General features: G+C 52.0%; 1 protein-coding gene across 3 annotated transcripts in view; it reads left to right on the forward strand.

Moving 5' to 3' along the window:
- TNS1 (tensin 1) overlaps positions 1–5,090 on the forward strand; it is a gene marked incomplete at both ends in the record, with an annotated part of 61,649 nt that extends 56,559 nt beyond the window's left edge. For all 3 annotated transcript variants that reach the window (XM_080347016.1, XM_080347015.1, XM_080347014.1), the window contains 9 exons: positions 838–924; positions 1,508–1,639; positions 2,063–2,155; positions 2,702–2,779; positions 2,882–2,953; positions 3,031–3,199; positions 3,448–3,516; positions 3,865–3,897; positions 4,946–5,090. In XM_080347016.1, coding sequence (XP_080203142.1) covers positions 838–924; positions 1,508–1,639; positions 2,063–2,155; positions 2,702–2,779; positions 2,882–2,953; positions 3,031–3,199; positions 3,448–3,516; positions 3,865–3,897; positions 4,946–5,090 — 878 coding nt within the window. The remainder of the gene's footprint in view (positions 1–837; positions 925–1,507; positions 1,640–2,062; positions 2,156–2,701; positions 2,780–2,881; positions 2,954–3,030; positions 3,200–3,447; positions 3,517–3,864; positions 3,898–4,945) is intronic.
- Positions 5,091–15,522: the final 10,432 nt, after the last annotated feature.

Below are 15,522 nucleotides of genomic sequence, written 5' to 3' on the forward strand. Positions count from 1 at the left end.
CTTCGCTGGTTTCCATTACGGGACACCTCAGTGACGCCAAGATTGGGATGATAGGACAAGGGGAATAAAGCCGTGGGGCAGCAGTGGCTCTGGCTGCCTGGCCGGTTTTGCTGCTGAGTGCACAGCCCTTTGTGGGCAGGCTGGCGCCCACCCTGGCCCTGTGACCCGCTGTGGCTGGGACCTTTCCCAGCTGGGAAGCACAAGCAGTTAAAAACCATAACAATTAACAAGTGGGCTGGGGAGGGGAGCAAGCGTCCCACCTCTCTGAAGGTGACCAGATTGCAGAGGTCTGATAACACGTCTCCAGCAGTGATGCTATCCGGCCCGGTGGGTTGTTTGCTCGGTTGTCTTTGGAAAGCAAGTGGCTGGAAACATTACCCAATTAAAGCTGTGGCTTCATGGCTGGAGGACCGGCTCCCATTGGGGCCATCCCACTGGTGGGCATTGAACATTAGAGAGCAGTGAAGGTCCTCTGAAGTTAAGGGATCTCTCTCGCCACACCCTGGACATATCTCTTTCTTTCAACAGCCTTCATTTCACCTGGCCAACTCCCTTTTAAATGATGAATTCCCATTTTGTGTTGGCCTCTGTGGCAAGGAGGCTCATCCCACACACAGCCCTTTGAGAGCCCTTGTGCCTGGGTTTAGCTTTAGATACCCAGCAGCCCCCTCAGCTCCAGGTGATGATCTGTCTGCCTGGGTTTGTAGGATAGGGTTGTGGTTGGGGCTGAGAAGAGGAGGAAGTCTTACTGCTTTAGCCAGATTTGCTAAAAGCTCACGTGGAGTTTCAGATGCAGCATCTTAACTTTTTTCTTGTTTTCTCTTTCCTTCTTTGCAGACATCAGCCCCGAGACTCGTGCCAATGTCAAGTTTGTGCAAGACACTTCCAAGTACTGGTACAAACCAGAGATCTCCAGGGAGCAGGGTGGGTACATGACGCAGGGAGAAGGATATGATCAAGTGAGCCATGGTCGGGATTGAAGGTGGATTGCGGATACTCAGACCATGGCAGAGGGGGGGTTGCAGCCCAGCTCAGCTGCAGGTTTGCATAATGTGGGCTCCCCAAACATTCCTTTTGGTGGAGGAACCCTGGTCCCCACAACATGCAGTTAATCTATGCAGTTAGGGGTGCAAAGCACCCAAATCTTGAGTTGAGAGAGTTCAGAGGGGGTCTTGGAGACATGACTAAAATAAGAAGTGAGAACAAGGAGGGGACAAGGTGCCTCCGGATCAAGGTCACAGCATTTGTCACCTGATCCATGCCTGCTCTCCAGTGTTCAGTTGCGCAGAGCTGGGCTAGGTGGGAATGGATGCTCTGAGTTGCCCATGCAAGGGCGGTGGAGTCTGGGAGGAGGCGAGCCCCTGCCTGGTTCCAGATCCCCTCAAGAACTCCACCCAGATATGCAGATGAGTGATGGCACCCCATCCCAGCCCACACACTTGCCGGTTTTGGAGGGCTCATTGGCTCTCATTGTGCCAGCTCTGAGGTCTTCCCTCCTCTCCTGCAGCCATTGCACTGCTGAAGGACAGGGAGCCAGGGGCTTTCATCATTCGAGACAGCCACTCCTTCCGCGGAGCCTATGGCCTCGCCATGAAAGTAGCTTCTCCGCCTCCCACGGTCATGCAGCAGAACAAGAAAGGTATTGTGCTCTCTCCTCCATCCCACGCTTGCCATCATTCGGCCAGGGTGAGCGGGCAGCCGGGTCTGCTGTGCTGGTCGTGCCCTTGGGTATGTGCTGATGTGGCAGGATCCCTCCCTCCCAGCTGTCTCCTCACAGGGCACAGGGAAGTACCAGACGCCCTCTGCTCTGAGCAGTGGAGGGCTCAGGGACAGCTGCATCTCGGGCTTTGGCATGGTGAAATTGGCACAACCTCCCTGGCCTGCCAGCACCCTGGGGGAGCCTGGCTTGGAGTCAACCTTGTGCAAAGGCCTGGGTTTGGGGAGGGTGTGTGGGCTGGCAGGGACCCCTCCCTTGAGCTGGAGCACTGGTTTCCACGTGGGACTGCAGAGTGGGAGGAGGATTGGTGTGGCTCTGATGTGGGAATGTCCTGTCTCTTCCTAGGAGACATCACCAATGAGCTGGTGAGGCACTTCCTCATTGAGACCAGCCCACGGGGTGTGAAACTAAAAGGATGCGCCAACGAGCCCTATTTTGGTGAGTGCCCACAGTGTGCTTCCTGCATGTGGGGTTGGGTTTGAAAAGCCTTGCCTTTGCTAGGCTATCAAAACAGACAATCTGGGAGAGCCCCTTTCACTTTTACTGCCTCTGGTCCCTGCACAACCGACTCCTGTGAGCATTTGGAGTCTCTGGGGCCATGCACATTCATGAGTATACACAAATGTGTGTATATACAAAGGTATGTATCTTCCTGCACACACATGTAGGACAAATGATGCTGCTGGGCAGGGTGGAGGGCAAGGTCTCCCCTTGTTCCATTTTTCCCATGGTTAAAGTGCTCTGAGTTGCTGCATGAGGACATCTGCCCCATTCGTTGCTAAGGTGGCCTTGGCATCTCTGCCCCTTCTCTGAGCCCTCCATGGTCATGGTGGTTTCAGCAAGAGGAATTGCCACATATGGCATTAGGACCAGTGAAGAGACTCACCAGAAAGCCTGTTCCCATCCACCTAGAGCAACAATGATCTACCATCAGGGAAACCCATGTCTCCAGCCCTGCGCTGACCATTGCCCCTCTCTCCCCAGGCTGCCTCTCGGCTCTGGTGTACCAGCACTCCATCATGCCCTTGGCCCTGCCCTGCAAGCTGGTCATTCCTGACCGAGGTAAGAGCCAGGACCGGAAGGGAATGTATCCACCCCAACAGCCTGCAGGGATGGGGTGGATTTCCAAGCAGGGAGCAGCAGTAACTGTCCCATGTCTTCTAGATCCCATGGAGGAAAAGAAAGACAACACATCCGCCACCAACTCGGCCACGGACCTCCTCAAACAGGGTGCAGGTGAGTAGGGGGGGCTGTTGTGGGGTGAATGTGGCCAGAGTAGTGGCTGACCCCACGCCTGATGTCTCCTTTTCCAGCCTGCAATGTCCTCTTCATCAACTCTGTGGAGATGGAGTCACTGACGGGCCCCCAGGCCATCGCAAAGGCTGTTGCTGAGACACTGGTAGCTGACCCCACGCCCACTGCTACCATCGTCCACTTCAAAGTCTCTGCACAAGGCATCACCTTAACCGACAACCAGAGAAAGTAAGAGCCCTCATGGCCATGTCCCTGCGTCCCCAAAGCCAACAGGGCTGTGATCCAGGGAGTGTGTGGCTGAAGGATGTCCCTGGGATGACATGAACCTGGTCATGGGCAGGGCTGGGCTTTGTCCTTGACTCCGGGAGCATCCTAGGGGAGACCCATGGGAGTGTCCCTGGTGCCAGCGGGGCTGGGCTATGGTGAGGCAGTGGTGGGGGCTCTCTGGCCCTGATGTTCCCTGCCATGTCTTTCAGGTTGTTCTTCCGACGACACTACCCCCTCAACACTGTCACCTTCTGCGATCTGGACCCCCAGGAACGAAAGTGAGTGCCGTAACCTGGGGGAGTAAGTGTTCCCTGCCCCTTTCCCTCTCTGACACTCCTGGGCTGCTTGGAGAAGGGTCTTTGCTTCCTTTGTCCTCCTTACTCCTGCGGAGGGCAGGGATCAAGGGTCCCCTTGGATATCATGGGGCAACATCAGCTTCTCCTGGTGACTTCTTGGTATCTCCAAGCCTGCTGGGGGAGAGGAGTGTCATGTTTTTCTTCCATAGAACCAAGCCTGTGCAAAGCCAGGCTGGCCCTCCGTTGTTGTTACTGTGGCCCCCATCCCATCCCCATCTCTCTGTAGGGTGCAGGAGGCACTATTCCTCACACCTTCTCTTCTCCTTGCAGGTGGACTAAAACTGATGGCAGTGGCCCGGCCAAGTAAGTACTTTCTGTGCTCGATTCCTCCCAGCTGCTGTTGGGGTGGCTCCTGCTTGTGTTTGAGCATTGGCTGGGAGATACCCCATACAGGGCAGTGTGAAATGGGCTCAGCTCCTTGCTGCAGGAACCAAGCCATGTGGCCATGGTTCTGGGTACTCAGGGAGCACCTTTCAGCCCCAAATTTCTGGTCAGAGCAGGCATGGCCCTGACTGAACTGGCCTTACTGGAAGCTCAGTGGAGTCAGTGAGAGGCAGCTCATGGAGCAGAGTCGGGGGTTATGCTGAGGGTGTGTGAGCCACCAGCCAGCCCTTCCCTTTCCTCCTGTCCTCCCTGTCCTGACCCACAGGAGTGCAGAGCTGCTGGCTGAGCCCATTTCCAGGGGTCAGTTCCCACTAATTTTAGCCATTGTGTTAGCAAAGGGTTTTTTATTAGGATGTCCAGCTGCTGAGATATTTCCCCTCTCCAATTAGAAATGCCACGGCCCGGGCCTGTCTCACATTCTGTTCCCCCATATTTATAACTTGAGTTTACATGTTCTAATTAAAAAAAAAAAAAAAAAAAAAAAAGGAACATTTTATTTATCAGACAAGAGACAGACAGAAATAACAGCATGGTGTTGCCTAGTGCCCCATGTCCCCACATGGCCTTCCCAGTGTTATGGGATCTCTCATACAGGGTCTACCCTGATGCCCAGCCCATCATATCTCTGTGGTTTCAATGGTCATTGCCCAAAGTGAGGCAGTGTTGTGATCATCTGGAAGGTCCCTTCCTGGGAACGATCTAGGGGAGGGTGGCAGGGATGGTCAGAGCAATGGAGGTTTGGCCAGGAGATTATGGAAATGCAGTGCTGGCCTTGAAAGAAACTGCAGCAAAGGGAAGAGTAGGCTGGTTTTCATGCAGACTGGTTGTGATGTTTCCCTCTGCGCAGTGTGAGGTGGATGTTAAAGAATGAGAGGTGGACAAGACCATACTGGAAGAGGGTTGTGGTGTTCCTTGTGTGAGCAATGCTGTCAAACCTCACTGAGCCTCTCACCTTCTCCCCACTCAGGCTCTTTGGCTTTGTGGCCAGGAAGCAAGGGAGCACCACAGACAATGTCTGCCACCTCTTTGCTGAGCTGGACCCGGACCAGCCAGCTGCAGCCATCGTCAACTTTGTATCCAGGGTCATGCTTGGCTCCGGCCAGAAAAGATGAGCCGGTGCTTGCAGGTGATTCTTGAATTTTGGAGAAGGACTTGGAGCTGATCCGAGAAGGAGTGTGAGGAAGTGCATTGTGGGAGAGGGAAGTGAATCGGGGGGGAAAAGGGTTGGAATTTTGGAGGAAAACAGTAAACAACAAACAAAACCCCTATGAAACCCTTAAGAACTCAACACAAGTCAAACACACACATAGCGGAACCAAAACCACGCACCTACATAAGAGAGCCACAAAATCGTGTCAGACAGGATGCATGATGTCTCAGCACAGGGACGGAGACCAAAGAGAAGGCAGTAGCAAGAGGTGTGTTCCCAGCTTTCAGCATCACAGTCCTGAGTTATGACATCCACTTGGGACCAAACGTGGGACCATGACTGGTGTTTTCCACCTGGAAAAAAAAAAGGAGACAACCAGCAAAACCCATGGAAGAAGCTCCATCCCATCAGCTCCATTAGTGAATGTCTGCTGCATGTTTGAAACAACACATAGGTGATAACGTGGGCTGGGCCTGCAGAACACTGGAGGAGATGCCCTTGGAAACCTTCTCTTGCATGGCTGCAGTGGAGGGTCCTTGCTGGCCCCCACACTTCTCCCAAAACCTGCTGGCTGCCTGATGACTTGCTAGGGTTTTTGGGGGGCTTAGTCCTGAGCCCTCCCATCCCCAGGGAGCTTGGCCATGGGCTGACCTCCATTGCTGACCCAGAGCCCAGCGCTGGTCACAGGTGAGCAGCTGTGAGTCCACCCAGATAGGAGGGTCATGGCATTTTCCCACCTCCCTAGGAGTGCTTTGGTGCCCCATAGCCCTTGGGGAGTTGTGTGTGGGGGGCTCCTGCTGCTCCTGGGGAAGGCAGGACCCTCCCTGGGAACCTCCTGGGAGGATGCAGAAATTAACCTCCTCTCCCATCTTCCCCTTTTCCCTCCCGTTGCTAGTCCTCTTTGGCAATTTTCTCCGGCAGCCTGTCACATGCTCTCTTAACACAGAAACCAAAACAAAACAGAAGGGAAAGAAAAACATTGTAATAATAATAATAATAATTATAATAATAGTGGATGCTGGCACAGGTGGGTTCCCTGTGCAAAGCAGCAGACCCGTGGCTACCCCTGTCTTGCTCTTCGGAGACAAGCAAGTGGTTTTTAAATTGCATGGACGTTCAAGTTGCACGAAAGGCGAATGACTACAAGTAACTCAGGCGCTTTTTTCTCCTTTTGTTTTGGAGGCCACGTTAAAAAAAAAAAAAGATAAGGAAGAAAGTTAAAAGAAAAAAAGAAAAATGAAAAAAAATAAAGGACCTGCGGTCGCTGGGCAACTTTGGCTCAATGGGGAGGTAACAGGTCCTCTGAGAGCCACCCTGCTCAGCACGCGTGTACCCAAAAAACTGGGTGGCTGGCTGGAGGCTCACCCTCCCCCGAATGCACCATAGTTTTGCAGTGACTTTGGTGCCGTCGGTTTTTCCCTTTGCTTTAGGAGGTGTGGAGGGCCAGCTGCGGGTGAGAGGAGAGAAGGGCCCCCCATGCTGCTGCAGCAGGGGGGGATCATGGTTCGGGGACAGCAGGTGGAGGTTCCAGCTCCGTGATGCTGGGGGAGGGCAGAGGATGCCTTAGGTCATACGTGCAGGTTTGGGGTGGGGGGAATTGTCATTGTTGTGAGCCCTCTGCTGCATATATCCCCCTGAGAGCCTTTTGGGAGAAGTTTTCAGTGCAAAGTGGCCCAGATACTCTACTGGGGGCAACAATGAGAAACATAGCACTGCAGCCCCCCGAGAAAGCTTGCCTCCCTTGGACTGCCTTTGCCTTGATAGCTATAATATATGTACGAGCTATACTGACGAAATACTGTAAGCTAACAAAATTCTAAGGAGGAAAAAAGGTTAAATTTACACTCAAAAAATATTTATTTTTGCCATATCGCTTTATGCATATCATATCTCCCCCATTATATCTGCCTGCCCCCCCTTCCCCTGCCCTGGGGAAACACCTTCATGTTAAAAGAAAATGCAGAGCAAGGAAAAATGCAGATGGGGGAAGAGATGCAGGGGTCCCCCGTGTCGGGGCAGCGCGTGTGTGTGCCCGGTGTGCGTGTGTGTGTGTGTGCGCGTGTGCGTGGGGGAGCGGCATGGGTGCCCGGAGGGGCTGGCACGGCCGGAGGCTGTACTGATGCGTGAAAGGATGCATAGCAAGGAGTTGGTTGTGAGACGGTGGCAGGACAGGAGGTTCTAGGGGGGCTTCCCCCCTCCCTGGCCGCACAGATGCAGAGACCTTTTCATTTTTGTTGTTTCCAAAAAGCGATTCCCTCCTTCTGCGAAATTCAAGCGAGATGAGAGATGATCTCACCTGTAATCTCCTCACCCTGCCGCTTACCAATTAGAGAAAACACTGTGTTTATAGATATATAAAAATATATTTTTGAAAGCCTCTATTTTTCAGACTCGGTTTTCTCACTGCTAAGAAAAGAGATGATAATAATGTAATTTTATTTTAATCTGCTGCCTCGGAAAACGGTGCTTGAAACTCCCATTCCTCTTTTTCTCCCTGTACAAATGAAGCAGACCTAAGCACCCCAGAGGTGCTGTGTAGAAGCCAACCCCAGCAGATACGTGCCGACAGCATCACACCTGCTTTGGGCCGCGAGCCACGCACGGCTTCCCCACTAACCTGCTAGGTGGAGATTAAGACCGTATCCAAATCTCGAACACTAACAGAATTGTCTGATGAATATTATTATTTTTTTAACAGAGCTAATCACCTTCCAATGATGTAGCCAGGTGTTTTGTCAGCTCCCTTTAATGGCACTTTTTCTCTTTTTGTCTCCTTTTTAAAGTTACATTTTTAGATGTAACTACCCTTTCTGTCCCCAGGAGAGACCGTCAGCTGGCATTGAGGATCACCCAGCTCCTGGGGCTGGCGGGGACCCAGTGTTGATATTTTTTCCTTATGAAAGGGACAGAAAATACTCTTTATTTTTATTCTTTGGTTTTTAAATGCAGTCATGGTATTTGAGATTTGAGCTTGCACGAGTTAAGCCCAGCATATGTTTCGTTGTAATCACACTGCCGTTGTCAGCAGCCGGATGGTATCTCTCTCTCACACAAACACACACACAAACACATCCCTTCTTCCTGCACAAAGAACTGCATATATTCTTGCCAAAGATATCCTTAAAAACGCACTTTTCCCCACATATATAGAGATATATATATAATTTTTTGCGTGTGTAAATTTATTGTACGTGCCCTTTTTGTGTTGAATTGTTCTTCAGAGGAGCCCCTTCACATCCATCCTCCCTTTGCTGTCAGTGTTGCTATTTGTTGGGAAACTCTCCTTGGGGGGGGTCGCTTGCTGCCTGTCCCAAATGGTAGCACCTTAAAGATGGAAAATGTGGTGATCCCGTTCAATGGGGCTGCCTCTGGCTCTGCCCCCCAGGAGGTGTATTGGGGGATGATCTGTGTCATCATCTTCTGATGGCATGCACCCATCTCACGGTCTTGGCCAGGTCCCCCATTGCCAGTGGAGATGGGAGCTCAAGGGTTTAAGCAAATAAACAGAGCGAAGTTTGGGGTTGCTCAGGATGCAACATTTGCTGTCTGCCTCCTGGTCAAACCACACATGGAAAACAAACCAGGTAGGGAGAAAAACCCAACCCAGCCTCCAGGCATCACTTTTCCAGTGAGTTCAACCGCCTGAACCAAAGTGCAAAGAAAATCCCCACCCAGCAGGTTGGGTGGGTGAAGAAACCAGTTGCCCCAAAAACCCCAGACAGGAGCATCAACAGAAGGCAACCCTTCCCAAGGAGCAGGCAGGAGGATCAGACAGCAAAGGAGCCCGCAGGGGCTTGTTTCATTTCATTCATTTGTTTTGCAAATTGCGAGGTTGGTTTGGGGTTACTCTTTTTTTTTTTTTCTTTTTTTTTTCTTTTCCTTAAAAAGGAAAGGAAAAAAAAGAAATAAAGGAAGCAACCTGATGTTTCTGTTGGCGGATCATGTGCCGCCGTGTTATGCGTGGTTTTTTTGTTGTTGTTGTCTTTGTTACTTTGGGAATGTTACAGATTTATTTGCTAATCAGTGTTAATGAACAGTTCCAAACTTTTAGACTTGCCCATTTCTGTGTATTTATATAGATGGAAAAAGAATACGTTATATTTTGTATCTTTGTGCCCATAATGTCGCGCGTGTAAGGATGACTTTGGTTGTACCATGTCCCTGTGTGAATGTGACTCCGCTGTTGTCTTCCTGTTGTACAGACGTTGGATTCTTTGCTGTTCATTGTATGGCTTTATAAAGTGGTAAAAACAACAAAAAAAAATCAGTTATATAAAATATACTGTTGCTTGGAATGCCAGCTTGGTGTCTGGATTGTTGGAAATGTGTCTTGAAATTTAAGGCAGCGCAGGAATAAATGCCCTGTTCTTTTTGCACAGGGGGAAAAAAAGAAAAGAAAAAACCGTAAGCCCCGGCGGGTGCTGTGTTTTCTCTGGGCTGTTGTTCCCCCTGTTCTCGGCAGCAGATTGGGGCCCCAGGACAGCCGGTGGGCGTGGGAAGCAGGGGTTGTGCTGCTGCTTGTCATCCTCCAGCCGCAGCTTGTGTTCACCAGATGCTCACTAACCAGACAGCCCCAAAACTTCCTACGTGGCTCCAGCTCGGGCTTTTGTTAACCAGGAGGGATCTCTCTGGCTTGCCCTGCAGACACTAGGTGCTCTTCAGATTCTGTTGCTTTCTCCCAGGTTGCCTTTAGATGCCATCTGTCCAGCCCTGGGCATCCTCTTTGAGTCCATTTCCTGTAGTGGAGTGGGATAGGAAGATGCTGGTATGGGGTCTTTTGCCTTTGTGAAGGTCTGCTCCCATCAGATTCCACTCCCTGCTCGTTTCGAAGCCATCCTGCCCCCCCATGTCTGGCAAAACTCCCCTCAGAGTCTCAGGCCTGGCTTTTCTAGCTCCCACAGAGCAATTCCCAGCATCCGTCAGAGCTTTCAGCCCCCGGCACTCTGGCTCCACTCCTTCCCATTCTCGCTGAGTTGGTGGCCAAGACCCAGCCCCCGGGATGGATTGAGTTTAATTATACAAGAAATATCAGCCAGAGCAGCGGCAGTTTCTCTGGCGCCAGCACTGCTGCGGCTCAGAGGCTCAGAGCTTCTCCTGGGAGCCGGCAGCACTAAAAATATCTCCAGCCTTTCTCTAAAATAGCTGTGGGGCGAGGGGTGGATTGAGGGGGCTGCTTGTGCAGAGACCCCGTGCTGTGGGGCTTCTGCTGGGAGGTGAAGGCAAGAGGGATAAGAAAAGAAAGGAGAAGGGATGGTTTCTGGCCCCCCAGAAATAGCTGTGGGGCTGTGGGTGGGCACCCAAGTGACATGCCCTCTGAGCCAGGCTGCACCACAGGACCTGAGGAGGTACCTGGAGTCTGCCAGCCTTGGCCTCGGCTGTCCCCTGTCTACTCGCTGGCAAGATGGGATCCGCAGCCTCCTCTCCCTATCCAACACCATGGGGATGGTACTTACTTGCCAGCTGCTCTTGATTTCATTTCTTTCCTGATTCCTGCTTGGACTGTCCCCCAGGAGCTGGCAGCAGCCACCTGCCCATTCCCAATGCTCCTGCCCAGCTGGGATGGATGCTGCTGGGTGTCCCCAGGCAGCAAGGGGAGGTGGCGAGTGCCTGGCGAGGTGGCATGGACAGGCTATTCCTTGCAAACCACAGACTGCTGTGCATTTCCTGTCTTTCACCCCTCCTTGCCCCCGCTCTTTTTCTGCAGTTAATTCCCCATTTCCTTTCCAAAATTCCTCGGGAGCTTCTGGTTTGTGTTTTTCCTCGACATGTTCTTATCTGCCACCCCCTTCCCCTCGCTGGCTCTCACAGTGCAGGCTTTCTAAGGTCTCCCTCTTTGTGGCCTACTGCTGTGTCCAGGCCAGGCTGGTGGCTCTGGTGTGACCATCAGGAAAGGCAGGTCCCACCAGCTCCATGCCAGGAAATCTTGCCCCCATCACACCTCCCCAGGCCTATTGAGTCCCTGCCTTCAGGTTCTCAAATCTGTTTTTTTTTTTTTTTAATTTCAGCCCATGCTCTGGAGATTCAGGGCCAACCAAGGGAGTGTTTCTTGCTGGGTTGTGAAAGGTGACAAACTTTCTTGCTCCTCTCTGCCTTCTGCTCTAGGACAAAAGGGGGTCAGTTGTGGGGCATGGGGCAGTTTCCTCTTCCTTCACTTTTACTCTTTCCCAGGCTTTTTAGTTGTGCTGGGGCCCCCTCAGAAGTGTCCCCAAGGGACAGAAAGTGTGACACAACCTTTCCCCAAGCAAAGACCAGAAGCAAGCCAGGGTCCCCAGGGTGGGAAGGGTGGAACAAACCTGATGTGGGCAAAAGCCACCCTGCGGCTGGTGCGACCCATGCTCATGTCTGCACACTATGCAGCAAATAGTGTCCCCATCCCCTGTCCTGCTGCAACCACTGGTGTCAAACCACCCCAGCCGTGTCCTCCCTGCCGATCTGATCCTGCCTTCACCCCGCTGCCACACAAGGGAGGGACTTGTCCAGGTGGAACTGGGCCTGACTGATGCCACATTGCTGCTAGCCAAGCATCCGTGTCCCGTCTCCCAGACCAGCTCAGGCTCTGCAGTGCTGCGGGCAGGACAGACTGGGACCTGAAGTGAAAAAAACCTTTTTGGGTGTTGAAGTCAGTCAAACGTGCTAGAAGGATTGATCGGTGCTGCCCCTCTGGAGGAGGTGGGTGTGCTGGACAGAGTACTGCCTGTCCCACACACCCTTGTGCAACACACTGCACACAGATGAACGTGGACACACACACAAGCTCGGCTGGTGAGCAGTGCATGTGGGAGTGCTGGTGCCTCCCTGCAGGCTGCAAACCCAGCCTTGGTGTCCAGGATATCGCTGCTAATTTACTGCATCCCTGAGCTGCTTGGCCGCTGTGTGCAACGGTGATACCCTGAGCCACAGGTGGACGTGCAAGGGCTGCTATTGGCACACAAAACTGCGACGGGGCAGCACCAAATCAGGAGCTTTAGAGGTAAAAGAGAGGGATCTGCCAGCTTCCCTCACCCCAGCAGCCCGCTTGGAGCTCTCTCTGTTTCCTGGGCCAGACTCTCAGCCTTTCCCTGGGAGGGGACCAAGGGAATTGTAGGGGACAGTGTGTGTCTCCATCCAAACCAGAAGGGCCTGGTGAAGGCCATCATAGGGCCGGTGGTGAGAAAAGCCATCCCAAAAATAGCTCTAGAGTCTTCGTTGACATCCCAAGGGGAGGTTACTGCTTTGAAGGGGGCATAAACTTGCAGCCTGTGGTACAAGAGTTACCCACTGTCCATGGCTGTGGTGGACTGGAAAAGGCAACAGAAGGGAACGTGGGTTAAATATTGAATAATGAAGGAAACATGACACTCTGGAATGATTCACCTAGAGAGGGAGTGGAGTTGAAACCTTGGAGGTGTTTGAGGGCAGGGGGGAGAGGGGCTGGGCTAACCCTTCCTCAGAGCAGAGTTCTGGGCTGTCACTTGGAGAAGCGTGATGGGTAGGACTGTGCTGTCCTTCTGCCTTGTGAGGTTCTGGCTCCATCTACAGGGATGTGCCTTCAAGTGATGGAGGCCCTCGGCTGACACACAACCCAAAGCAGGCTGGGCAGGAGGTAGTGACTCCTTGCCTGCAGCCAGCTTTTCCTGCAGATCCTCTGCCGCAGCACACCTCCGAGTTGTGCTCCTTCTGCTCGGTTATTGGGGGACGAGCTCAGATGCAGATCGGCTTGTAGGTTGCTGAGATAAAGGGGCTGGTAGCCTGGCTGGTGGCTGCAGGACCGGGGTGCAGTAAGGGCACCCTGAGACGGGTGCAGAGCACTCCCAACACTGCTGACCCCAGAGTAGCATGGTCTGCACAGCCTCTGCCAGGCCCTGCCCGCCTTTCATGAGAGTGCAGCCTAAAGATGCCCTTGTTCAGGCCTTCAGTGCCAGTGACTCTTTCCAATCCTATGGAAGATCGTGCAGCTACAGGGACCATGAAGTCCAATCAAATCAGGCGGCAGCCTAATTCAAAAGCTCAGGTGAGTGAAAGCAGAATTAGCCAGGTCTCTTCTCCTTGGTTAGTTGATGCTCAGCTTGCCACCGTCCTTCCTTGGATGCCCCTTACGCCAGCAATTTCAGGTGGGCATGAAGAAGTGACAAGTTAGAGTCTGGACTGGCACAGCATGCAATAGCCAGGCTGAAGAAGGCAATGTGGGTTAGAGAAGGGATGTGAAGCACCTTGTTAATAACCCCTCTGCCTCAGCCCAGGACAAGGAAGTTCTTCTAACATACTCAGTGGTCCTTCATTTCCCATCTCATTCCTGCTCTGCCTTATATCTGCTTCAAACTACACCACCTGATGGCCTCCAGCTGGCTGTATCCATGTGTCCTTGTGATGGGCTAACCCAAGAGGAATTGTTCTCTGCCTCCTCATGTCTTGATGGTTTCAGGGTGACTCATACCCTCCTACCTTGTGGCTGCTACCCTATATTCGCACTGTCCCATTGCTTTCCCCACTTGTCCTTACATGGAGCTCAGGCAGTGCCCAGCAGAAGCAGACACACAGTTCATCTCTGGTGAAAAGCAAGCCTTCCGCACATGTTACCTGGGGCTTAAGACGTCAGTATGTCCTGGTGGCAACTGATCCCAGCAGAAAATTGCCAGTTGATGGCAGGCAAGAGTGTTTGGCCTCAAAATGGAGGTCATCGTTTTGGTCTCCAGGCTCCCTTCTCTTCATGTCTCTGCCTGCCAGACTGAAGGCACAGAGGGATATGTCTCTGTCCTGGTGACACTATGACATCTGTGTGGCCTTGGCATGTCCTTTGTGGTGGCTTTCTGGTGGTGATAATAGGGATCCTGCTCTGAGCCTTCCTGACTGAGTCAGGGCAACATACATGTTCAGTTTGCAATGGTGCCAGACAGCTGGGACAGTCCTCTGAGAGGGCATGTGTCTGTATTCACAACAGGAGCAAAATATGATAGAAGTACCCTTCTGATCTTTTTTCTCTCATGTCTCCTACGCCCAGGGTCCAGTGCTATCAGCTGTGTTTCTCCCACCTCTCACTTTGAAGAAAGGAAAGAAAAAAGGAAGGAAGAAAGGAAGGAAAGAAGGGAGGAAGGGAGGAATGTAATATTTGCAGGCTCATTGTTTTAAGCCTTCAACAACTGGATACAACAAGCCGCCAGTGAACAGCTTCTCGTGACTGTGCACAGTGCCCTTGCCAGAAGAGCTCTAATGAAAACCTCATGTGGGAGGGGAGGTTGCGTTGAATCAAAGCCAAGTGCAGCAGGAACCTTGGTCCTGGTGTAGCGGAGCTCTGCTGGGATATGCTGCAGTCACTCAAGAGGCTAGGAAGAAGAGGGAATGAGCAGTTTACTGCTGAAGCACCTCACTATCTTGGCTGTCTGTGAAGGGGCTTGTGTGAGAGAAATCTATCTTAACAGGAGATGCTTAGGAAATGCCTTTGGCTTTACTGAGATCTTGGATTTTCCAGTGCTGCTAGATATCTTTTCTGAGCCACCCTTGCCCATTTCTCCAGGTGGGAGAGCAGAGGGGATAAAAAGTTCACTCACCAGCCTTGGAGTAATCTTGAAAGGCTTCTTGCTTGTGTGAGCTCCCTCTCTGGGCTGGGATTTTTCCAAGTGCACTAGGCTGAGAAGGGCAAAAACCAGAATGAAAGCCTCGGTGGGAAAAAATGGTTGTGGTGAGTCAGAATGTAGTCTTTTCCCTTTAAGACAGTTTGGCTTGAGCCAGTATCCCCGGACAGCATCAGACTACTCTGTCTGGTCCTTCTAGAGTTTTACTGTGGTATTGGGATGACCCCTGGGAGATGACTCCATGGTTTATGTGCATGCAGTGGTTTCCAAAATGCCACAGCTTTGACAGCCTCTGGCTCCTTGTGAACCTTCAGGGCCTTTGGACACCTATGGCCATGATCACCACAGCTGAAATCTCTTCTTCCACTTATAACAGAAAGTTATTTTCCACCAGCTTTTCCTGTGCTCCTCAGTTCCCTATGGATCTCTTGTGGTCACCCAAGGCAGGAGGGAAAAAGTTACTCCCTGTGCACATCTTGTCCAGCGCCATCTTCAGAGACCATTTCATGCATGTGGAGGCAGAAAACTCCTTGGGAGCACCGGAAAGGTTTGTAGGACATGCCTGGGATGCCAGAGACATGTGGAGCAGCCAAGTTGGCATTTTGGCAGAGTGCCACTCAGTAGGACGTGAGGAGAAGCAGGAACCTCTGCCAAGGTCCTATTTTAAAGCAGACCCCCTTGAACCCTTTGATATGGATAGTGCTGGGGATAGGATTTCACACATCTTTATAGCTCACACTTCTACGTGAGAGAAATCTCAGCCTTGCTCAGGCAGGTTGCTATCCGCCTCGGCTTGCAAGGCTTGCAAGTGATGGCTGTCCTTCATTCCCAAGGGTCCTCAGCTCC

This window comes from Nesoenas mayeri (assembly GCF_963082525.1).
Source record: "Nesoenas mayeri genome assembly, chromosome: 6".
NCBI classification, from domain to species: domain Eukaryota; kingdom Metazoa; phylum Chordata; class Aves; order Columbiformes; family Columbidae; genus Nesoenas; species Nesoenas mayeri.